At 42.7% G+C, this 25,029-nt stretch overlaps 2 protein-coding genes and 1 pseudogene across 3 annotated transcripts in view; 2 read left to right on the plus strand and 1 right to left on the minus strand.

Annotated features, from left to right (window-relative positions):
• The window catches only part of LOC112831916 (putative tetratricopeptide repeat protein 41), a 69,330-nt gene extending 60,527 nt beyond the window's left edge, over positions 1-8,803 (plus strand). The window contains exons 14-15 of the mRNA XM_025882378.2: positions 7,898-8,027; positions 8,119-8,803. Of these exons, the coding sequence (XP_025738163.1) occupies positions 7,898-8,027; positions 8,119-8,797 (809 nt within the window). The 3' untranslated portion in view covers positions 8,798-8,803. The remainder of the gene's footprint in view (positions 1-7,897; positions 8,028-8,118) is intronic.
• Positions 7,450-7,541, minus strand: LOC112832117 (U6 spliceosomal RNA; annotated as a pseudogene).
• A 1,606-nt stretch (positions 8,804-10,409) lies between the features above and the next one.
• NT5DC3 (5'-nucleotidase domain containing 3) overlaps positions 10,410-25,029 on the plus strand; it is a 55,981-nt gene continuing 41,361 nt past the window's right edge. For both annotated transcript variants that reach the window (XM_025882380.2, XM_073900385.1), the window contains exon 1: positions 10,410-10,627. In XM_025882380.2, coding sequence (XP_025738165.1) covers positions 10,420-10,627 — 208 coding nt within the window. In that variant the 5' untranslated portion in view covers positions 10,410-10,419. The remainder of the gene's footprint in view (positions 10,628-25,029) is intronic.

Raw genomic sequence — 25,029 nt, forward strand, 5'->3', positions numbered from 1 at the left:
TTGCAAAGCAGAGGGATTGTGAGAGACCTGGAGTCATCATTCCTTTAATGTAGCCATTATGAGAGATTTCTAACACAATATGCCATGCCAGAATAATTTGGTGAACCAGAGTCATGAAGAAGCTCAAAGGACCCTTTTTCTTTTTTTAGTGTGTGGGGGAGGGGCAGAAGGAGAGAGAGAATCTTAAGCAGGCTTGATGTCCAGCTCAGAGCCGGACGCGGGGCTCGATCTCATGACCTCAGATCATGACCTGAACCGAAATCAAGAGTCTGATGCTTAACCGACTGAGCCACCCAGGCGCCCCCAAAGGGTCCTTTTCTGACACTCATTTTCTGTTTCTTTCCAGTGTGAGTATTTTGGCCTCTCAGACTGTGAACTCCCAGGGGGCAGGGGCCTTGTCAAAGCTTGAGAAAAGAATGCTAGCCATAGGAAGGGCTCTGCCACTGCAGGAAGGGTGAAGAAATGCATCAACAGCTTCTTTCTGGGTATTTACACAATCCCCGAGCATCCCACAGAAGCAGTGGCTGTGCTCTAGGCCAACAACATCGAAAGAAATGACCCAAATTGCATTTGAACCTATTGAAAACAATTGTCTTTAGTAGACTTTCCATATTTTGATTTGGATTATAGATTAACGCTGATAAATTGCTAGCTTGAAAGCCTTGGCACCTTCTCAGTCTCTTATTAATACATTTGATCAACATGTAAAATCCAGTGTAATCTTCCAAGCTGGAAGATAGTGGGTTTCCAGCCAGGATAATTCAGATTTTAATTATAGCATTTTTATGCATGAGATTATAGTAAACACATACTACGTGATGGATTTGTGAGGGGCAATGAATTCTACATTTTGTTTCTTCTTCTGATTATGGTTTTTGTGAGGCACTTATTCAGAATGAAATCTTTCCATGTAATGTATCCTTTACAGCTTGTCTCCCCCTCAGTTTCAATCCGGTTTCAAGACAAATCGTAACCTACTAAAATGGTTAATTCTAGAGTAAATTTTAGTATAATCCTGACTGTGAAAAGAGGATTTTTGTGATTTGCGTTCCAAGCTACCTCTGACACAGAGCCATCCTCCTGTTTTCCTTCTCTAAGTGCCTCAAATCCGCCTTTTGAGAAATGATTTCAGTGGGAATGTGGATTTTCATATTCCATTATATCAAGCTGAGTGTTCTGTACTGAATTATTTATTTTGGAAGAAGTATGGTTGATGAACTTTATGTTACTTGCCTCTCCCTGGGATTCTTTTAAAAAAGAAATGCCAACCATCTCAGTCAGATTTAGAAGGAAGAAATTAAACAAAAGCTCTGGTGGGTGACTTTCAGTAGGGTGAGTCAGTTCTCTCTCCTCATATGATTTTTAAATGCTCAGCTCAGCCATGGTCCTCTTCTCTACAGTGGTAGGTCCCTTTTGAATTAAGTGATATAGACAGACTGCATTTTATTTTAACTTAAACATATAAATGTAATTATTTCCCCAAACTTTTAAATTTAGATTCAAGACCTTCCCCCCCCCCCTTATAATTGGGTCCTCTGATTGGAATTAGATGTCATTTTTTCAAAAAGCATCATCCACAATTTCCAGTTTTGGCTTCTGTAGGGTGAGACCTTAGATGATAGTGGTGCAGTCTATGCCAGATCCTTCCAGATTGCTACCTCTTTCTTCCCTCAAACTTTTACTGTTGCCTTGCCCCAGAATTTGAAAGAATTCCAAAGCATTCAGCCTGTTTTTCATAAAAAACAACTCTCCTTCATTTCACACTAAATATCTCATCAGTTTGTACTATACTTAATTTAGTTACCAAAATGAGTCTAACAACCCAGTTGACTCTTGGTCATGCCAGAATCCAACAGTGAGGAACGGAAGTCTGTCAGCACAGCAGAGATGAGCCTACTAGCTATAGACACTGAGTGTGTCCTGGGTGTCAGCTAATATGTTTTGCAGAGGAAATAGAGGGCCCTGGTTAATCTAGCAGCCTAAGGCGTGTCTGTTAACAGGGCTTTCTTTCTACTTGTGTAGATTTCATCATTTTTATTTATTTATTTTTAAAGTTTTTATTTATTTGAGAGAGAGAGGGAGGGGGGAGAGAGAGAGAGAGAGAGAGAGAGAGAGAGAGAGAGAGAGAGAGAGAATGAGCAGGGGGAAGATCAGAGTGAGAAGGAGAAGCAGACTTCCTGCTAAGCACGGAACCTGACCCGGGGCTTGATCCCAGGACCCTGAGATTATGACCTGAGCCGAAGGCAGTTGTTTAACTGACTGAGCCACCCAGGTGCCCCAGGTTTCATCATTTTTAAAGGGTTATAAATTTGTAAATACTTTTGGTTGCAGGAGAATGTCAAATAGCCCTCATAAGCTTAGAACACTTTTTTTTTTGGAGAGAGAGCATGCAAGCTGGGGTGGGTGGGGAAGGGCAGAGGGAGAGGGAGGGAGAGAACCTCAAGCTGACTCCATACTTAGTGTGGAGCCTGACGCAAGGCTTGATCTCATGACCCTGAGATCATGACCTGAGCTGAAATCAAGAGTCAGACACCTAGCTGACTGAGCCACCTGCGGGCCCCGCTTACAACACTTTTTAACTTGGAAAGGCCTCTAGAAATTACTCAGCTAATTTTAAAGCTGAGAAAATAGCAGATATGTTATATAGTTTCCCTGGTACAATTGGTCAGAGAATCCTATCAATTAGATAATAACATCATTGAGGCTCAGAAAGACCTAGTGACATTCCAAACCCTGGCAGCTAGTAAGTAGTAGACTGAGAACTTGGAACCCAGTCTCTGACTGTCAATCCCATGCTCTTTGTATTGTCTGTGGGCTCTAGGAGTTTGTAGCCTTGTTGAGAAGATAAGCACATAAAAATGACTGACATCGGGGCGCCTGGGTGGCTCAGATGGTTAAGCGTCTGCCTTCGGCTCAGGTCATGATCCCAGGGTCCTGGGATCGAGTCCCGCATTGGGCTCCCTACTCCTTGGGAGCCTGCTTCTCCCTCTGCTTCTCTCTCTCTCTCTCCCTCTGTCTCTCATGAATAAATAAATAAAATCTTTAAAAAAAAAATGACTGACATCAATGTGATATGTGCTGTGACAGATGTTGATAGAGGATATGGGGAAGCACATAAAAGAAGCAACAAGTAAGACTTTCCAGAGAAAGTGACTTGGCTGTGAGTCCTGACAGGTGTTTGTCTGGCAAAGAAAGTGAGGAAGAGCGTTTCAGTCAAGATGGATCCACGTGAACAAAGCAAAGTTCAGGGCATGGAAAATCCTGTCTACCATATTAAAGGATTTGTCCAGGGGAGCTGCTGTGGGATTTCCAGCATGAAGGGTCATGAGGAGATTTGTATTTTAGATATAATATTCTCATGGCTGAATAGAGGATGGGATTGGTGAGGGGGAACTGGAGAGTCTCTTGTGTTAGACAATGACAGTAGAAATGGAGAGGAAGGGTTGTATTTGAGATCTGTCCACCCCACCTGGGCTCTGTGTTTGATTGGATGTGAGAGGTGGGGGGAGGAACAAAGGTATCCCCCAGTTTATGGCTATACCATAGGTTATTGCATCTTGGTAGACCAGGCTGTTGCCATTGCAAGATAGGAAGCACAGGTTGAGAGTTAGGGTGGGAACCATGATGAGTTCATTTAGGGCATGTTGAGTTTGAATCTCGTACCCACATGGAGACATTCAGTAGTCGTTCAGTAGTGGAGAATATGAGTCTTGCACTTGGGAGCTAGAAGACCAAGCTGGAGAAACATATTTTGTGGAGTCCCTAGCATATGCCTGGTGGCTCAACCTGATAGAATGGTTGAAAGAGCTAAGAAGACTATAAGAGAAGAAGATGGCAGGAGATAGAACTTGGAAGAATGCCAGTATTTAAAGGGTGGGCAGGGTGAAGAGTTGTACCAAAGATGAGGAAGGGCTCTAGAGGTAGGCTGAGAATCAGTAAAGTCATGGAAGCTCAGAAAGGAGAGGCCTGACAACTGACTACCAGGTTGAGAGGCCAGTGCAACACAGAGGTCACAGGGAACCTTCAGTTTTGGTGGAGTGGTAGGGACAAAGGCCCGTGAAGACGAGAACAATGAATTTGTTCCCTCTACCCAAAGGTGGGGTCTGCACAGGCCCTTGAATTGGAGTGAACTCATGCAGTACTGAGGTGAACAACAGAGGTTGCTGCTTGCCATCTGCAGCTGGGTCCCTGTAAGCAGACCAGTCAGTGGTTTCAGTGTAGAGGGGTGGGGCATAGGAACCCTCCACCCCCAAATGCACACCCACCCTCTTTTATTATTTGCTTTTGGGCAGAAATTGAAGGCCCATGGAGACATCTGATTGCTACTTTTTACTTTATTTGAGACAATGATAGCTTTCTCACTCCCTAATATGTTTGTAGACACACATTTATTGAAAGAATGAGCAAACAAGCTTAATTTCTCAAACCGAAGGACTTCTGACAAAGAAACTTTAGACATAGCATACTTACTGAACAAAACAAGACTTTCAACAAAGAACTTCTAGATATTGCATAATCCTCCTTCCTCATTACACATTTGCAGCACGTTCTGGGTGGAGAATAGAAACAGTGATTGTCTTCACTTCTCAGCCCATTCACTCCCAACACAGGGGGGATGTTCACTATTGGGCAGGGTCCACAGAGCCATTCAGAGAGACCTCCTGAGGACCTCCACCAACACCTGAGGTCTTCCTTGCTACCTGGTGACAACCATCTGCATTGCAAATGTGGGCTGGGGAGAAAGTAAATACAGGCCTGGCATTGCAAAATCCCACCTATTAGGTGACAGCATATATTAGAGGAAGCATGAGGAACAGGCTTAAATTTCAGTAGAATAAAGACTAAAAAGGTTGTACTTTAGAAGAATACTTAAAAGGACTGAGAATTGTCTTCAGATAAAATATCTTGCTTTCTTTTTCCAGAGGAAATAGTAAAGACAACACTTTTTAAAAAATATTAAGCAGTAAAAAAAAAGGTGTGCATGGGGGAGGACTAGGGGAACGTACCACTCAAAATCCGAGAACAGATTTTCAGGGTAGTGGGTGGGACGGTGCCCCTATTCCTACCTCCGATTCACATTCTGTCCACAAGTACAAAATGGAAAAGATAACTGATGGTTCCTTCCTACGTATATTTTTATGGAAAAATCTAATAGGGACCCAATGCAACAGGGAGAACAGTGTTCTCTTTACCCACTTCTAGAAGTTATGGTGCTTGGATCCCAGTTCTGCTGTTTTCTGGACATAACCTCTCTGAGTCTCAATTGTCTTACTGGCCAAAAGGGGAAAATAATGTCTGCCTGTAGGGTTATTCTGAGGATTTGATGAGGTTGAGGTATGCAGAATAACCAATTAATGTTAGATTCCCTTCCCCTCCAGAATGAAGACTTGGAGTGAGAAGAGGTTCAGTGGTTTCTCTCCAATTTAAATGAACCCATCTTGGTCTGTCTTCTTTGCTGGGTTGGGAGGACTGACCAGGCTGGGTAGTGCTGCCCAGCTGGTAGCACTGCCCATCCCAAGGGAGGATGGGGTGGACTGGGGTTGGGCCTGAGGCAAGGATGTCCTTTCTTGGCAGCTACGATGCTTGTTGCCAGAAAGAAAGAACTGGATTGTGTCTGAGGTCGAAGCTATAGATACAGGTCCAGAATGGATCCCGAGGGTAAAGGGGCCTGGGGAGCCAAGATGTGTGGCCAACAGGGAGTCTGAGGATCGGAGGCCTGAAATAGTGTGTGCTGAGGACAGCGGTCTGTGTGACAAGTCAGAGCCTCTTGAAGGGCCTGAGGCAGAATGAACATTCTGTGGGGTTTGGTTATTGGCATCCAGACAGAGGATCTCTGAGAATGAGTCCTCCTCAGCTGCCACACGAGACATTCTGGCTTTCTTCTTCCCCACTTTATCTTGAAAGGCCAGTTAAGGCCAATGCAATGTGGCCGTCCCGAGCAGGGTAATTCACAAGTGCATTCTGCTGTGCTAGATTGGGCTAACTGGGAATATCATAGGGAGTTATGAAAATAATTCAAAAAGAAGCAAAATAGCCACAGATTGCTAAGCAGAGCCAATAGCTACAAGTCCCTATCAGATTTTCAGACCTGGGTTATGACTCATGAAGCTGAGAGACAGAGAGAGAACATTTCTGCAAGCAGAAGCCACAGCTGGTCCTCAGAAGGAAAAAACATTCCAGCGTGAGGGAAGGGGCAGCTTAGTATAGCAGTCGAGGACATGGGCTTGGGGATGAGGCAGACCCTGGATTGTTCTACCATGAACTGGAGCAAGTTACTTAACTTCTTTCAGTTTTCTCCTCTTGAAAAGACAATGGATATGCACCATAAATTCTCTGGAAGGACACATGTTTTAGGAGAAAGCTGCACAGATGGGGACCGAGATGGGAGAGACACTTTTTACTTCATATCTTTATACATTTTCATTTTGAACCATGTGGATGTGTGTCCTATTAAAAACCTAAATGAGAAAAAAAATAGACAAGTGATGATAGTTTATGCCTTACAGGATTACACAGGCCTGACAGATGACACTCACATAATTTACGGTTGTTCTTATTATTAATACAGGGACGCTGGCTGGGCCATCTGCCAGTGGTTTTCACCCAATATTCTTGGCAGTCTCTTTGCCACATATCCAGATCAACCCTATATGCAGTGGCCTTCCATTATGTTTATAACCAGGGGTATAAATTCAGCTCCTTAAAGCAGCCTTGTAAGTGGGTAAAATGAATAAATGAGTACCACTAGTAAATTAGATTGTAAAATATATGTGTATATATTTTTACTTTTAACACATTTTAGAGGATTATATTAAATTATGGACTGTGGCACCTGGCATTGTATCATAAACACCCATAGACCCTTCACCTATATTCACTGGTTGTTAACATTTGACCATGCTTGCATTCTTTCATAAACACACACACACACACACACACACACACACACACATCCATCCATATGTTTTTTTCTGAACTATTTGAACGTTAGTTGCTGATATGACACTTATATCTGTAAATACTTCAGCTTGTGTTTTCCGAGTACAAGGACATTCCCCCTACATGACCGCAATACAATGATCAAACCTAGAAAATTTAACCATCGCATAAGGCTATTCATCTAAGTGCAGTTTATATTCCAGTGTCCCCGAGTGTTCTAGTAAATGTTCTTTATAGTTGCTTGTTTTTTGATCCAGAATCCTGTGTAAGATCTTCCATTGTATTTGGTTGTCTTCTTTTTAGCCTAGAACCTTTAAGTAGGCTTGTTTTATCTTTCATGGCATTGACATTTTTGAAGAGTCTAGGTCAGGTTCTGCTCTACCCTCCCCACCTCAGTGTCTTTCAATTTGTATCTGATTGTTTCCTTATAATTAGACTTAGGTTAAATTTTTTTTTTTTTGGCAGGAATACTACAATAGATGATGTTCCAATGCCATCTTTTTTTTTTTTTTTAATATGGAATGCTTCATGAATTTGCATGTCATCCTTGTTTAGCGGCCATGCTAAATCTTCTCTGTATCATTCCAATTTTATTTTATTTATTTATTTTTTAAAGATTTTATTTATTTATTTGAGAGAGAGAATGAGAGAGAGAGAGAGAGAGAGAGAGAGAGCATGAGAGGGGGGAGGGTCAGAGGGAGAAGCAGACTCCCCGCTGAGCAGGGAGTCCGATGTGGGACTCGATCCCGGGACTCCAGGATCATGACCTGAGCCGAAGGCAGTCACTTAACCAACTGAGCCACCCAGGCGCCCTGTATCATTCCAATTTTAATATATATGCTGCCAAAGTGAGCACCCAATGCCATCTTTTATAAATTTTTTCCACCCTTCTCTTTTAAATATATGAAACTAGGAGTAATTTTTAAAAATTCTAATATTTTTATTTTCAAATATCCAGCAGGTCAGTTATTGATAAGTGACTCTGGTCATCACGTCATGACTGAAGCAGTGGGCTATTTGTACAGATCACTTGATTTAAGGGCGACCTACCTGGGATCTTCTCATTCATCAATCCATGGAATCCTGCAGTGAGTTTCTGTTCTGTGTCTCAAAGAGAAACATGTTTCTGGCTATTCACCTTAGATATGTGACCTCTTGATGATTTTTGATCTTTTGCAGGCTTCTGAGGGAAATTGAGTGGATCAGGAGTAGGAGATGTTGGCCTCAAGGCATCAGCCGGAAATATTCTGAGGGTTCTAGGAATGGCACCTTGTTGTGGGAGCACTTGCGTAAATTAAACTACCACAGTGCTCAGAGTTCTAATACAGTGAGCTCTGCAATATGCATGAATGCAGACAAGCTACAAAGAGCTAAAAGCATGGGCTTGGAATCTCATACAATTTCAGATAAATCAAAATGTGCTTCCGGAAAAGGGAAAAAGGTCTTGAGACCCATTATTTCCGTTTCTGTTGAGGAGAAGGCCCCACGGAAGACACAAAATAATGTTGAGCTATGGAATGGCCCAGAGAAAGAAGCTTCGCTGAAAAAGCAAGATTATTCCTTTAAGATCTTATCTTTGAGTAAAATGGATGGTGTAGTAAAGCCTTCACCGCACAGGATTTTGTCAGCTAAAGGCAAGAGTGAAAAAGGCCAAATCACCACGGTTTACCGGCATCCCTTGGCAATAGGGTCTCTTAGTACAAATAATCCCTGGGAATCCATATCTGAGCTCATATCAGAGAAGTGGTTTTTTCATAGCCCAGATTACAGTTCAATTTCCCAGAAGAGTTTTTTTGAGAGAAGACCTCCGTTTGAAACCAAATTGTTGAAGACCTCAAATGATACTAATAAAGTATAAAAATTACCATGGGCTTTTTCTTGTCTGTAATTTCTTTCTAGGTGTCTTTATTTAGAACTCTTTGATGAGGTATTTTCTCTTATAACTCTTAGAGGTGATGGTAATCAAAGTCTAGGGTTTCAATTTTTTAGCTCTTTAAAATGTTGTAACAGATTGTAGCTAAAAAGAACAATTTTGAAGCGATTCACATTTGTATGGTAGGTAGAAGAACGTTGCTCTCACAGGGTTCCATATCTAAAAATATGCTGAAACAGTGTTATTAAAGTTCTAATTGTGTTACAATTATGTTGCTATAGTTTATTTGGATTTATGAATTGATTTTCCATGTAAACAAAATTTATAATTGCTATCACCAAAACTTTTTTTAATGAAACATGAATAAGAAAAGATAAATTGGAATAAACCAAAACCATAAAGTAAAAGTTTAATGTCCCAGAGTCCATGGATTTGATATCTATTTTAAGCATTTCAGTTGCCTCTTACCAGTGATTTGTTACCCATTGACTGTTAAGGATTACTTATTGGCTACCTTATCACCCAACTAAATCCTACATACTATGTTAGCAAGCCAAATGGAAGAATGGGCTCAGCTGTGTGACTTCAGGAAAATTATTTCACTTCTCTTAGCCTTACTTTCATTAGTTATAAAATGGCAGAAACCCCAGCGCCGGCTTTTCAGGATTACTGAGAGGATTGCATGAGATACTGCACATAGCAAGCCTTTAATGAACCGTAGTTGTTCTCTGTAACGGTCTAACTCAGAGGCCACCTTGTTCAGGAAGCATCTTCCGAGCCCTCCAGCCAACAACGTAAGCATACGTGAATGCTTGGGTTGTCTTAAATCGTGCCCAATTTTACACACGGCGGTGTGGTCCCCCAGGCAGTGTGCCAGCCTTGAGAGTTATTCCCTGTACTCCACCCAACACCCTGCTCATCAGTAATCACAGTAACCAACAGTTTGGGAAGTCCTCTGAGTTCAGGGGTTCTCAGCCGGATTCTGGGTGGGCCCCATCAGTCTTGCCTGCAGCAGCCAGGTCTGCTTCAGCCACACAGAAATGTCACTTGTGCGGGTTACTGTTTGTTCTTGGTGGAACCATAATGCACAGAACAGGTGAAGCCTCGCAGATCTGAGGGAAGACAAGTGCACCGCCCCTGTGAGCAAGAGCAGGAGCGGGAGCAGGGTGGCGGTGTCCTGAGTGCCTCCCTCTTGAGCCAGGAATCCCTGGAGGGGCACTGGCCTTTTTAGGCTCTGCAGTAGGCGGGGGCCGGGGAAGAAGATGACCTTCAAACACATCAGCCCACATGTGGGACCTCGGCTCAGTTGCCCCCTCACCGGCGGCACTGGAAAGATCCAACCCGGGGATCCAGGGACTTCCCAGACCCGCCCCCGCGACCGCGCCCTGCCATGCAGATCCCCGCCCCTTGCCCGGCAGGACTGGGCCCCGCCCCAGGCCCCGCCCCCTACCGGACAGGGCTAGACCCCGCCCCCGCGGTGGCCAAAAGGGGCGGGCCGCGCCGCCGCCACGTGCTCCGACGCAGGGAGCCGCCCGCCAGCCGGCTGAGCGCGGGCAGGGCTCTGGTGTCCCGCTCCGGGTGCCGCTTGCAGCAGGGCGGCGGCAAGCATGGCGGCGGCGACGGCGGCGGCGGCGGCGGCGGCCCGTGGGGCCGGGACGAGGGTGGCGGCGGCCCTGCTGGGCGGCTGCGGGAGTGCGGCCCGGGGGTGGCCGCGCGCGGGCCCCGCACGGCCCTTGTGCACAGCACCTGGGACGGCCCCGGACATGAAAGGCTACCTGTGGGAGCGCTACCGGGAGGCGAAGAGGAGCAAGGACGGTGAGTGCGGCGGCGCCCCCAGAACCACCAGTACCTGGGGGCCGGTCCCAAGCGGTCAGTAGGTGAGCGGGCACCCTCCGATCCTCGCCGGTCCGGCTGCTGACCGCCAGGGCACTCTAATCGTGACCCTCTGTCGCCCTCAATCCCAGCTGCGGCGACATCTCCTCTGCAGTGCGATTCCGGGAAACGCGGAAAAATGCCCTTCCAGAAACTTTACAACTCTTGCCTTTCTCCTCTCGGGAAAGCAGTTTTATAAATTCTTGCGATTTTTAACTAGAAATTTGCATCGGAAGCGCTTTGGTCTCCACGGGCATCGCTTGGGAGACAGTCGCCCCCACGCACCGTTAGGTATTGTGAGTAACCAACAGTAATAATAGTAACAGCCGGAGTCCGGCAGGCGGCGAGTTCCTCTGGAGCTGAGCTGCTAGGCAGGTGGTAGTGGCTGGAGTTGATTTTCCTTTTTTTGTTTTGCTTTGTTTTTGTATTTTTGTATTTTTTTTTTTTTTGCTATGTTTGAAATAGGAGAGGTCCCGATTTGAGAGTGTTCTGGGTTATCTACTAACCTAAGTGAGGAGGTGATTCCAGGGAGTGACTCCTTAATTGCCAGGTGAACATAAAATCAACTTGGTTCTGTTGTTAGTAAGGGAAATGGGCAGAGGCGGAAAGAGGCCCGAGTAAATACTAGGGCCGGGCACATCGATTGTCTCCTTGAACTCTTCTCATACCTACCAGGGAATGTGCCACACCCGCATCCTATAGATGGGAGAAGCGAGACTCAAGTTTAAGGAACCTGGCCAAGGTCACACCTTGACCTGGGGTCTGTCTCAGCCCCTAACCCTCTGTCCTGTTTCCTGTGCTGCCCTACCTTCCTGTAGCAGCTGACCATTTGGGAGCTGGTGTAAAGGGCCAGTGATAAGTCATTGGTGCTGTTTCTTTCAAGGAAGACTTAGAATTGAAATATTTGTACTGTTGGGAGTGAGGTGGGGTGGAGGTAGCAAGTGGAGATAAGGAGAGTATTTGGTGGGAGAGAGCGTTTGGTAGGCTCACATTTTTTTTTTTTTTGGTAGGATCACATTTTCAATCTTCTGGCAGTTTAATGAAAGAAAGCAAGGGGCTTCTTTTCACCAACTGGGATAATTTTCTGAGGGAACTCAAAGAGGCTAGCAATGCAGACTTCTGTGAAATACGGCTTTTTAGTTTTCCTTTGCTCAGAGTTAAATTTTGCACCGTTTTTTGAAGTGGTTGTGTGGTACGATGGAAAGAAGACTGGCTTTTCAGACGCTGGAAATTGCAGATCTTAGATGAGAGAAATATAGATCAGCTAGCTCAGCTTTGAGACTTGAAAGACTTAAAAAACTTTTTTTAAAAGAATTTATTTGAGAGAGAGAGACGGCGCACGCACGCGCGTGCATGGAGGGGGGTAGGGGCAGAGGCAGAGGGAAAAGCAGATTCCCCAATGAAGAGGGAGCCAGGTGCTGGGCTCGATCCCAGGATCCTGGGATCATGACCCGAGTTGAAGGCAGACGCTCAACTGACTGAGCCACCCAGGTGCCCCGCAAGACTTTTTTAATTGAAATTTTTATTTGAGATAATTGCATATTTACATGCAGTTGTAAAAATTAACACAGGGCCATCTGGGATACCCTTTACCCAGTTTCTCCCAGTGGTAACATTTTGCCAAGCAATGATACAGTATCTCCAGCAGTATATTGATACTGATACATTTCACAGATCTTGTTCAGCATACTCTACTTCTACTTTACTTGTGTTTGCCTATTTAGTTCTATACAGTTTTGTCCCATGTAGGTTCAAGAATCCAGCTCTGCAGTCAAGATACAGAACAGTTCTTTACAAGGATCTCTCATATTATCTTTATAGTCATACCCACTTCCCTCCCGCTGCCTTCTCTAATCTCTGGGGCATTATCTGTTCTCCATTTCAAAAGTGTTCTGTAGAAGGAATCATGGAGTATGTGACCTTTTTGAATTGGCTTTTTATTTTTTATTTTATCTACTTATTTAAGATTTTATTTATTTACTTGAGAGAGAGTGAGAGAGAGAGCATGAGAGGGGAGAGGGTCAGAGGGAGAAGCAGACTCCCTGCTGAGCAAGGAGCCCGATTCCGGGATGATGCGGGACTGGATCCTGGGACTCCCAGATCATGACCTGAGCTGAAGGCAGACACTTAACCAACTGAGCCACCCAGGTGCCCTGGAACTGGCTTTTTAAACTGAGCATAATTCTCTGGAGAGTTGTCCAGGTGGTTGTGTGTATTTAGCCATAGTGTTTTTTTTTTAATGCTGAGTAGTGGTGCTCCATGGGGTGCATGTGTACCACAGTTTAACCATTCTTTTTTTTTTTTTTTAACTATGGTGAACCACTTAACTATACTTCACTCACTGAAGGATATCTGGGTTGCTCCCAGTTTTTGACTATTACAAATCTGCTGTAAACATTTGTGTATTGGTTTTTGTGTGAACATATGTTTTCATTTCTCTAAATGCCATTGTTTGGTTGAATGGTAATTGTACGTTTAGTTAGTTTTTTTTTCAAGATTTTATTTATTCATTTGAGAGAGAGAGAATGAGAGAGAGCATGAGAGGGGGGTAGGGTCAGAGGGAGAAGCAGACTCCCTGCTGAGCAGGGAGCTTGATCCTGGGACTCCAGGATCATGACCTGAGCTGAAGGCAGTCGCTTAACCAACTGAGCCACCCAGGCTCCCCTGTATGTTTAGTTTTATAAGAACTACAGGCAACATTGTTGCCATTCTTTGTGAAGCTTTGGTTTCATCATCTGTAAAATGGGATGCCAGTAGTACCACATTGTAGGGCTTGGTGAGGAATGAATGAGCCCATCCATGCAAGGTGTGTACAAAGAGTGAGACAGTTGAAGTGTTGGGTGAGGAAAATGAGCATCGGGCTAGAGTTTGGGTTTTGGAGTGTGATAATCACAGTGTAATTTTGGAGTGTGATAATCACAGTGACATTTTGGAGTATGATAGCTCAGAGGAGATTTTTGAGACTTAATTACCCCTATGATCTTAGGTGCAGGTTACTTTCCTCTCTGACCTCAGTCGCCTTCCTCAGTAGTAACCTGGGGATAATGTGGGGATTTTCAGCACGGGTTTGGCACCCAGCAGATGCACAGTAGTTAGTAGCTATTATTATTAGTTACTAAATAACTTCCAGTTTTAGACAAATGCTTAGTGAGGGGTGGAGGTGGCTTAGTTAGCTCTATGGTCTAGGCCCTCTTCGGCTTAGAGGAGTGCTAGACTAGCTGCATGGCCTTGACCAAGCCACCTGATCTCTCTAGCTTCAGTGTCTCTCTGTAGAATGAGGCGACTGGACTAAATATCGTGTAAGGCTTTTCAAGTGTTACGGGTCTGTGAATCAGACATTCCGGGTGCCCCATCCTCACCTTCATGCCCCCAGCACATACCCACGAGGTCCTTGTCTTGCCCCTGACAACACAGGGACTTTCATTTGACTTTAACTTTTTCACCCTGTCCAGGGCTGCACCATCCCTATCGGCTCTTAGCCGAAGACTGTGAGAGTATATACATGCCCCGCTTGCATGAGTTCATTCACCAAGAATTTATTAAGCACCTAGCTGTGGACTTAAATGCTGTTGATTCACAGATGGGCAGGTCTGAGAGTGAGGAGCCCACAGTGGGTGAGTCCCTGTCTGCACCAAGTGTTGGATCGCTGTCACATGGATGGGGAGACCGGTAACAGATAAGTGACAGCTAGCTTGGGGGAAATAAACAGACCCCAGGGGCTTTGGCACCAGAGCATATAGCTGCTCAGATGTATGCAGGGGGTGGAGAGAAACACTTGCTAGGGCTGATACTTGAGCTGTGTCTGTAGGAATGAGAGGTCAGAAAAAATACTGATAACCAGACAAAAACATGTAGTTTTATTTTTTTTTTTCAACTTACAAGAGGAGAAAAAGAATTGTTTTTTCTCATTTTCTGGTTATTGCTTTCTGGTCGTTGGATCTCTTGCCTAATCCAAACAATCTGCTCAGGTGTCTTCTCTTTGAAGGGTCTCCCAGAATGAAGCCTGCTCAGGGAAGATGATTTTTACTCCTTGTTTTACCCTTTCTCTTCTGCACTTCTTTTTTTTTTTCTCCATTTTTATTTATTTTTTTTAGTTTTTTTTTTTTTTTTTTTTTTTTAAGAGTTAAAAAGAGCATGTGTGAGTCAGGTGGTGGGGGTGGAGGGGCAGAGGGAGAGAGAGAATCCCAAGCAGGCCCAGCGTGGATCCTGACACGAGGCTTGATCTCATGACCCTGAGATCATGACCTGAGCTGAAATCAAGACAGACGCTTAATGCATGAGCCACCCAGGTGCCCCAACTCCATTTTTTTTAAAGTGTTTTTTTTAATAAACTTTATTTTTAGGTCAATTTTAGATTTAGATTTAGATTTCTCTCAGCCCTGTTCCAGTTTCCCCTGTAATTAACCTCTCATATGACTATGACACATTTGTCAAAATTAGTGAACCAATATCAATACATTGTCCACATGTATCACTGTTAACTAAAATCCATATTTAATTCAAATTTCTCTAGTTTTTAACCTAATATCCTTTTCTGCTCCAGGATCCCACCCAGAATAGCGCACTACATTTAGCCCTCATGTCTCTTTGGGCTCCTCTTGGCTGTGACAGTTTCTCTGAGTGTCCCTGTTTTTGATTACCTTGACAGTTTTGAGGAGAAATGGTCATGTACTTTGTAAAGTGTCCCTCATTTGGAATGTCTTTTTTTTTTTTTTTGAGATTTTTGGAAGTATAATATTTATGCATCCTGTGTCCAACTCAGCTCAAAGGGAAGAGTCTTCATATATTTAGGAAAAGAAATATTGGTTTATAACCTCTAGCAAAAATTTCCTGTAGAATCCGTGGTTCTCAACTGGAGTCAGAGGGAGGGGGAGCATTTGGCAATGTCTGGAGACCTGTTTGATCGTCATACCTGGGGGCCAGGTGTGCTGCTGACCTCTAATGTGTGGAGGTCAGGGATGCTGCTAGACAATCTGTAATGCACAGAATAGCCTCCTCACAACAAAGAATAATCCAGCCCCGAATGTTAGTAATGCCAGGTTTAAGAATGCCAAGTTTAAGTTTAAGAAACCTTGTCCTAAAATGGGGAATTCTAAGAAATCATTGTGCGACTATAATTTAAAGGAATGGATATAGTTTTGTATGGTCTGTTATTGCTCATTATGCTGCACCTTGTGCACATCTTCTTTGAACTTAATCCTTGGCCTGCTGTGTGTGCTCCTCAGATAGCCTGCCCTGTTAGATACAGAATGGAAGCATTGCTGCTCTTCCAAGTGGGTGGTGCTCCAGCCATGCATTTGGAGGCCTAGTGCCCTCCCCACCCCCCACCCCCACCCCCCCCAAGCTTAGACATCATCTCAGAGCCTGGTCTGTTTAGAACGTTTGGCTGCTTAGCTGGGGCTGTGAAGTGTATTAACTTGTGGAAAAAAGTATGGGGATTAGTGTGAAGTCTTAGAAACTTTTACAGGATGTTGAAGAATTTATTCAGAGTTCTCCGTTGAGAGCATTTAATTCTTATTCAAAAATTATGTACTTAGTAAGAACAGTGTGTAGGACAGTGATAGAAGCTTCATTTGTAGAGAATAAACATAAAATGCAAACCCTTCCCTTAAGGAACTGCAGTGGGTTAAGGAAACGCCGTAATAACAATGAGGTAATTTTAAGATGAGACCAGTGTTTCTCAGACTGTGTTCCACCACCTTCTGAGATACTGAGGAAATGTTGATTTCAGGGAGAAACATGCCACATAATAATTTTCACATTTTCAGGTAGAAAAGAAATTCCTAAAATAGGGAGAGAACCAAAGGACCCCTTAGCAGTTATAGAATCCAGGCCTTTGCCGGGAAGAAGGAATCCCTTTTTCCATGGCTCTTACTAGTGGCCATCTGGCATCTGCTTGAGTTTGCCATATGAGTACAAGGCTGCCAATTTTATTTTGGATGGCTTGAGTCACAGAGAGTAATTCTAATTCCTCTCCCATATGATAGCTGTTTAAATGGTGATCATGCATCATCACTGCCCCTCCTCTTTGACTTCATTACTTTGGAAGTGCGACTTTGCATTCAGTCTGGCTTGTTAATACCCTTTGAAAGTGAACTGTTTGGAACTGATGACCAGAAGCCACTTGTAGTCTGACTGGTTCAGAGCAAGGAGCGCCCTGCCCTGCTGAGCCTGGGACTTCTGTTGGAACACCTAGAATCCAAGGCTGGGTTAATTTGTGTGAAGTTCCCTTTCAATCAGGTCCTGACGTTGTCATTTCCTATATTGACAACATATATTTTAGATGGAGAAAAGAGGGAAAAAAAAAACCTGTCCCCCAATTTTCTTTTTAAAGATTTTATTTATTTATTTGACAGAGAGAGGGAGCGAGAGATAGAGAGAGAGTGAGCATGAGAGGGGTGGGCAGAGGGAGAGGGACAAGCAGACTCTCTGCTGAGCAAGGAGCCCCATGTGGGGCTCAATCCCAGGACCCCGAGATCACGACCTGAGCCGAAGGCAGATGCTTAACCGACTGAGCCCCCCACTACTTTCCTCCAGAACAACTTTGTGTGCCTGTCATACATTATTAGCAAATGCTTAGGAGAAAAAAAGGTAGTACTTTCTTTTTCTTTTATTTTTTAAGTTAGATACTGCATGTTTTAGTCAAGTGAGAAAGAGAGGCTAGCTGACTAATCAGCTGGGTGGGAGATTTTTGTACTTCTGTGGGTTGGTCCATAACTTTGGGAAACTCATCTTTTTCAGCTTACTAGGGTTTTAAGGAGCTGTTTTATATTAAGTGTATTTGTAAGATATTGACATATAAACCTGAATAAAATTTTAATTTGTATTTAGAGGTGTAACTCTCCAAGATGTAACTCTGGTGATCACATTGGGCTCATCTGGGATGTTTTCTTTTGTTCTCTTTTGAGCAGGAAAACCTACTTGAGAAACATGATTACTGTCAGTATCAGAATGTTGTTTGAGTATCCATTTTAGTTAACAGTATTTTTTTAAGTATCATCTAGGCGTGGTTTACTGTAACTGTTAACAGTGAGCAAGGCAGGCATAGCTTGAGCAGTTTTCCAGCATTTTGCTCTCAGGACTCTTTTATACACTTAAAATTCTTGAAGATCCCAAAGTTTTTCTGTTTAAATCGATTATACCAATGGTGACTGTATTCAAAATTAAAAAATGAGAGACTTAAAACATAGGTATTCCCCACTTCATTTAAAATAACAATACATCTGTTACCTGCTGGCATAAATGACACACTTTTTATGAAAGGTGACTATTTTCCAAAATAAAAGAATTTTAGAAGAATGTCATGATTTCACATTTTTGTAAATTTCTGCAGTGTCTCAATTAATAGGAGTTAGACTCTGGCTGGAGTCTCAGATCTGATTCTGTGTTCAGACCATTGAGTTGTCAGACATCATGTAACCTCTGGAAAACTCAACTATAAATTGGTGAGAGAATAGAAGTGAAAGAGGCAAATAATCTCTCTGTTAAATTCTTATTGCTCTGGGGCACCTGAGTGGCTCAGTTGGTTAAGCGTCTGCCTTCGGCTCAGGTCATGATCCCAGGGTTCTGGGATCGAGCCCCACACTGGGGGGCTTCCTGCTCGACGGGAAGCGTGCTTCTCCCTCTCCCACTCCCCCGGCTTGTGTTCCCTCTCTCGCTGTGTCTCTTTCTGTCAAATAAATAAATAAAATCTTTAAAAAAAAATAAATTCTTATTGCTCTTTTGACAAATTACTGCAAATGTTGTGACTTAAAACTACACAGATCAGTTACAGTTTTGGAGGTCACAAGTCTGAAATGGTTCTCACTGGGGTAACCTCAGGGTGTTGGCAGGACTGTGTTCCTTTCTGGAAGCTCTAGTGGAGAATGTTTTCTTGCTTTTCCCAGTTTCTAGAAGCTTCCTGCATTTTTTTGGTTCATGGCCCCTTTCATTTTCAAAGCCAGCAATTTAAACTGAAGTTGGAGCCCTTTTCACATCAGATCACTCTGACGCTGAATCTTCTGCCTTCCTTTTCTACACTTAACCCTTGTGTATAGGGCCCCCCTAGATCAACTTGCTTAATCTCTGTTTTAAAGTCAGCTATTTAAAGTCTGCAACCTTATTTCCCCTCTGCCGTGTAAAGGTAACATTCACACATTCTAGAGATTTGGATGTGGGTATTCTAATCCACAATGTTCTGCCTTTCACGTTTAAGCATTATTATAAAAATAGTTTGACCCTCAGAGATCCCATGAAAGAGTCCAAGGGTGTGGTTTCTGGGCTTATGCCAATCTAGGAAAAATATTAGTTGAATGGATGAGAAAAGGAGAGGGGACTGACATTTATGGAACACCTGCTGTGTGAGTACTCTGCCAGGCGTTCGACCTACATTTTATTGTTTGATAACTGTGCCACCTGGACTTACTAACTTTTCAGCCTTTTTCTCATCTGGAAACGGGGTAGCAGTGTTTACCTTAGGGAGTTCTTGTGACTTAAGATAACAGGAAGTACCCAGCGGGTGGTATATGGAAGGCATTGATAATTATTCCTTTTCTACATCCTCCATACTGTAATGAAAATTCTTGACAGCTTGCCTGGTATTATTGATCTTTTGATATGGCTAAATTTTCTAAGAAGTTTCTCCCATGAAACAAATGTGCTTTTCTTTTGAGCAGTTTTTTGTTTTGTGTTTTTTTTTTAAGTAGGCTCCACACTCAACGTGGGGCTTGAACTCATGACCCTGAGCTACAGAGCCGCATGCTCTAATGACTAAGCCAGCCAGGCGCCCCTAAGTTTGTTTTTTATTAAATGACTTCAGATTAGTTTGTCATTAAACCATTATTATATATAATTGTATTTCAAATGTAGTCACATGTGGTTTTATTTTTGGAACTTTAGGAAGCAGGATGGATTTCTACAGAGCGGTCAAAATTACAGATACTATTTACAGAATAATATGTGATTTTAACTTTTGGTAGGAGTGTAAATGTCACATGCATTGTTAATTATTCAGATGAGTAATTGTATTTGTCATGGATTGCTTTTCCCTGGAGATGATGCAAAATGCCTAAAGTAAAGGAAAAATGAAAGCTGCTTTTTAGATTTATAGATAGAATAACAATGACTTTTGAATTGCCACCTCCTTGGAGAGGGCAACTGTGTTGTTTCTTCTCCACTTGTCATCATGCCCTTTCTTGCCTACCCTGATGTCTTTCACTGCAGAGCTAGTGCTTTATTGTTTACTCACTTATAATCCCTGCACGGTCCTCTGTGTGGTGCCTGTCACATCGTAGGTGTGCAGGGAGTGCTTACTGAAAAAGTTCCCGAGGATTGAGTAAGGGGGAAAACCAGCTTACCAAAATACTATGTGCCATGTGATGTCATTTATAGAAAACTCTGGAAAATGCAAACAAATCAGGTCAAAAGTAGAACAGCGGTTGCCTGGGGATGGCCAGGGGTGGAGGGGGGAGGGTGGGTGGAATTCAGAGGGGCGTGAGGAAATGTTTGGGGATGTTAGATGCACTTACTATCTTTATTGGGATGATGGCTTCATAGGTGAATACATATGTCAGACCTCATCAAACTGCATACTTTATGTGTAATTTCTTATACATCCCTATACCTCAGTAAAGCTATCCAGTAAAGACAAAGAAATAAGGGAAGGACTCTGGGTTAGCCTGGCTTGAGGCAGGTTCCTACCACAGGAGTGGGAACAGTGTGGCCCAGGGTAAATCTGGTGTTCTACCCTGGACCATCAGCTGTGGCTGGAGGGGGTGGAGCAGGGTCCCAGAAGAACGTGGGATTTGTGTGTTAGAGGTGGGGAAGGGTGATTTCTTATCTAAGGGTTGGGTTGTGCTGGGCAGGTAAGCCCATAATGTTCACCTTCGTAGTGAAAAGGATACCTTGGTCACTTGGTTTTGTCTCTGCATCTGTTGGACTACTGCAGAAGTAAACTGGGGATACTGGAGAAAATATTTTCTGGCTAAAAACAGTTGGATTCAAATCTGGAAGGTCTAATAGTAGCATTCCTTTGAATCATCTATCTCAAGTCACGCTGTTTGCTCCACTTTTATTTCCCTTATTGCAACTACTTATTAGTAGAAAGGATATCTAGTGGTCACAACCATATCATATCACGTTTGTTGGCACTAAACATAACATTCTAAATATTAACGTGAAATTTGCATTATGGTCAAATTGTTCCCCAACACATTGATTGTGTTAGGACAAATTCATATTTTCAGACAGGTGTCAAAAGAACTGACTGTCTTTGCCCAAGCCTTGCTTGACAGAAGGAAGTTGTAACTGGTGGTTTGCTAAGAGAAAATCATCCAAGGTGATTGTCTTTTCCTTATCATTGTACTTAGCAATTACAATTGAGAAGTTAAATCTTTACAATTTGGGCACAGAAACTTGAGCTCTTGTGGTGGAGACACTGGAGGACATGTAAGTATGGCTTCAACTTAGACACGAAAAATCCCTATACCTTTTTTGTTCATATATTTTCAGTGTCTCTCTCTCTGTGTACCCACACACACTTTTTTTTTTTTAAAGATTTTATTTATTTATTTGATAGAGAGAGCACAAGTAGGCAGAGTGACAGACAGGGGCAGGCAGAGGGAGAGAGAGAAGCAGGCTCCTTGCTGAGCAGAGAGCCCGATGCGGGGCTCGATCCCAGGACCCTGGGATCATGACCTGAGCCAAAGGCAGACGCTTAACTGACTGAGCCACCCAGGTGCCCTATATACATTTTTAAAAAAAAAAGATTATTTATTTTAGAAAGAATGCACACATGAATGGGGGAAGGGCAGAGGGAGAGGGAGAGAGACTCTCAAGCAGACTGCCTACTGAGCTCAGAGCTAGCTGTGGGGCTCAGTCTCACAACCCTGAGATTATGACCTGAGCTGAAATCAAGAGCCGGATGCTTAACCAACTGAGCTATACTTTTAAAAGAAATTTTGAAATCATGTTTTAACATGTGAACTTTTATTTTATTTATTTTTTATTTATTTTTTTAAGATTTTATTTATTTGAGAGAGAGAATGAGAGAGAGAGAGAGAGCATGAGAGGGGGGAAGGTCAGAGGGAGAAGCAGACTCTCTGCCGAGCAGGGAGCCCGATGTGGGACTCGATCCCGGGACTCCAGGATCATGACCTGAGCCGAAGGCAGTCGCTTAACCAACTGAGCCACCCAGGCACCCCTAACATGTGAACTTTTAAAAGAGACTTTGAAGCTATGTTAAAGAAGTATGAAATAATTCATAAAATATTTTGAATATTTATGAATATTCATTAAATGTATGAATATGATAAAATATAAACTGAAGTTGAGATTGGATCAAATTAGAGAAAAACAAGTATTTTAAATCTGCTCTAACTTTTCCTGATTTAGGAGCATAGAAATATATTACCAAGAAATCTGACCTTGAGCTGTTAATTTCATGTTCATCTTCCTTCTTTGTAAATAATAACTACATTAAGTGAGGTCCACGCACCTTCATCTGGGGTCCAGTGTGTAGCAAATGCACATCATTCTCAGCCACTAGGACTCCTGGTGTGGTCGGTTGAGTCCTGGGAGGATTCACAGAAAGCTTCAGGGTGGTATATGGGGGTAAAGGTAGGCTTTCCCTCTGTTTTTTGTAACCTCTAGGGAAAAAGTTGTTTCTTTTTCCTTTTTCTTTCCTCCCCTTCTTTTCCTTCCTCAGGGACTTCAGATCTGAATGTTCTTTTTTTCCCGGGAGAACAGTTTGAAGTCTAGGGCATATACCAAAAAGAAAAATCCTAATTAATTAAAGAAAAATGTCATCTTTATGTCTCTGGGATTGTGGTTTGTATTACCCAGAAATTGAACTTCAAGGATTTTCAGGTGCATTTCAGCTTTTCTGTTGGATCATATTCTCATTAATGTGTTTTAGTTCTTGAGTTCGGGTATTTCAGATGTATGCTTGGCTTTCCAAATGGAGCATGTTTTCCCCCAGGTTTTGCTTTATTAATATCACTGTAATGAAATCTTTGTATATAAATCTTTATCCACATTTCTGAACATTTCCTTGAATTGATTCCTAGAAAGAGAATTACCAGGTCAAAGGGTATGAAAATTTTAAAAAGACTCCTGGTACTTATTGCCAACCTGCTTTCTAGAAAGTTTCAACTGATTTCTCCTAAATAGCAAGGGGTGAGGTTGTCCAGTCAGTACCAGCACCAACTCTATGTTCTAATATTAAAAACAATAAAAGAATGGAAGCCCCCGCCCCAAAGAATACATACAAATAACGAAAGCAACATAAACACTACTGTAATCTGATGGGAGAAAAATGGCATCTTTTAATTCTTAGCCAAGTAACACATGCTTCTTTTAGAAAACAGAGTGAATGAAATACAGTAAAACTATTTGTAATTCATCTTTCAGAGAGAGTGAACTAATTGTTTTAATTTTGTTTATGATTAGAATGGTTGAACATTTACATTTGTTAGCCATTTAATTTGCTCTTACGAGATACATCCTTTATCTTTATATTTATTGGATTTTGGATTCTTTATTTTATTTTTTAAAGATTTTATTTATTTATTTGACAGAGAGAGAGGGAACACAAGCAGGGGGAGTGGGAGAGGGAGAAGCAGGCTTCCTGCTGAGCAGGGAGCCCGATGCAGGGCTCGATGCCAGGACCCTAAGATCATGACCCAAGTTGAAGGCAGACGCTTAACGACTGAGCCACCCAGGCGCCCCTGGATTCTTTTTTTAATATTTAGGATATTAGTCCTTTGCTTTTTACTTTAAACTTCTGCCTAATATAACCTTTCCCCTCAGATGATTGTTTTTGATATTTTTGATACACAGATGTTTAAAATTTTTATATTGTAGAGGCGCCTGGGTGGCTTAGTCAGCTGAGCTTCCAACTCTTGATTTTGGCTTAGGTCATGATCTCAGGGTTGTGAGATTGAGCCCCGCGTGGGGCTCTGCACTGGGTGTGGAGCCTGCTTAAGATTCTCTCTTTCTCCCTCTGCCCCTCCCCTCCCCTATCTCTTTAAAAAATTTTTTATATTGTAAATCTGTTGATATTTTCCATTTGTGATTTATTGTTATTGTTTTCACATTTGGAATGATGAGATAAATAGTAATCTATGTAGTTTTGCCAACTTTTTAATATTTTTTAAAAAATTTAATTCTTTGATTCACATGGTGTTTGTTTTGCAGTATAGTATAAAGGGAAATCTTCCCTGACCTTCTTTTAATATAGCTAACCAGTGTTTATGTAGTTAGATGAAGAGAGACTGACTATTCCATGTGATGGTACTCAACTATAGCGTATTCTGGAGAACAGAGAGTCGTAAGTAGATTACCCACCTTGCTGAAAGTAGGGCATATGAAGGAGAATTTAAGATTGGAAAGATGGTTTAAAGTGTAAATGGAGAATGCCTTTAATTCCAGGTTAAAAAATTAAAATTTGTAGGCAGTGAGAATTTTGAGTGGCTGAATGTGCTTGAAATGAACTTTTAGTTACTAGGACCAACTCAAACTGATCTAACTTAAGCAAAGAAAATTTTTTTAGGAAGAAATTTTATTGGCTTGTGTAATTGAAAAATCAAGAGGTAGTATTAGCTTCAAATATAAGTTGATCCAAGTATGTCATTGGGTGGCTTCTCTGTCTCAACCTTGCTTTCTTCTATACCGGCCTTTTTAAAGGTTCTTAGAGATGGTCCTTCACGTCTCCAGTTTTAAATCCTTTTAGATCCAAGTTGGAAGCAAAGAATGCCTCTTCCATGAAATTCCCTACAAATCCAGACATTTTCCTGACTGGACTCATTGGTTCACTTTGGCCACAGGGAAAGTGTGATGATGATTGGCCAGAGGGGGTCCTCAGCCTTCTCCAAATGAATTAATGTTGGTGAGGGAATTTAGGTGCTCTTGTTGGCCAGGCCTGGGTCATGTGCTCTTCTCCTGGAGTCAGGAATGGAACCTCACTGAGGCCATACAGTCTGGATGTTGGGGAGCAGTGATTTCCCAAAGCAGTACAGCCTACTGGAGGAATAGTAGGTGTATTAGTCAGCTTAGGCTAGGTTATGCTGCAGTGACCAGCAATACCGAAGTCTCTGTGGCTTACTGTAGACAGCTGTAACCAAATTCTCATTCACGCAAAGTCTACTGGGGCCTCGGGCCTTCCATGTTGCCGTCCATGTTCTAGCCCAGGGTGGCTGTGTTGGGACCAGGCTCTCGTCAAAGTTTTGGCCAGAGTAACAGGGCTGTCTCTCCATTTCTCTGCACTAACTGTATAGTCTTGCTGTCATCATCTGTTAGGTACAAAAGGAATTCATTTTCTAAATTGGTACTCACTCTTGTTTCTGCTTGGGGAGAAAGTACATAACTGA

The sequence above is a fragment of the Callorhinus ursinus genome, unplaced genomic scaffold, assembly GCF_003265705.2.
Source record: "Callorhinus ursinus isolate GAN/ISIS: 27379988/994484 unplaced genomic scaffold, GSC_fseal_2.0 scaffold14, whole genome shotgun sequence".
NCBI lineage: Eukaryota > Metazoa > Chordata > Mammalia > Carnivora > Otariidae > Callorhinus > Callorhinus ursinus.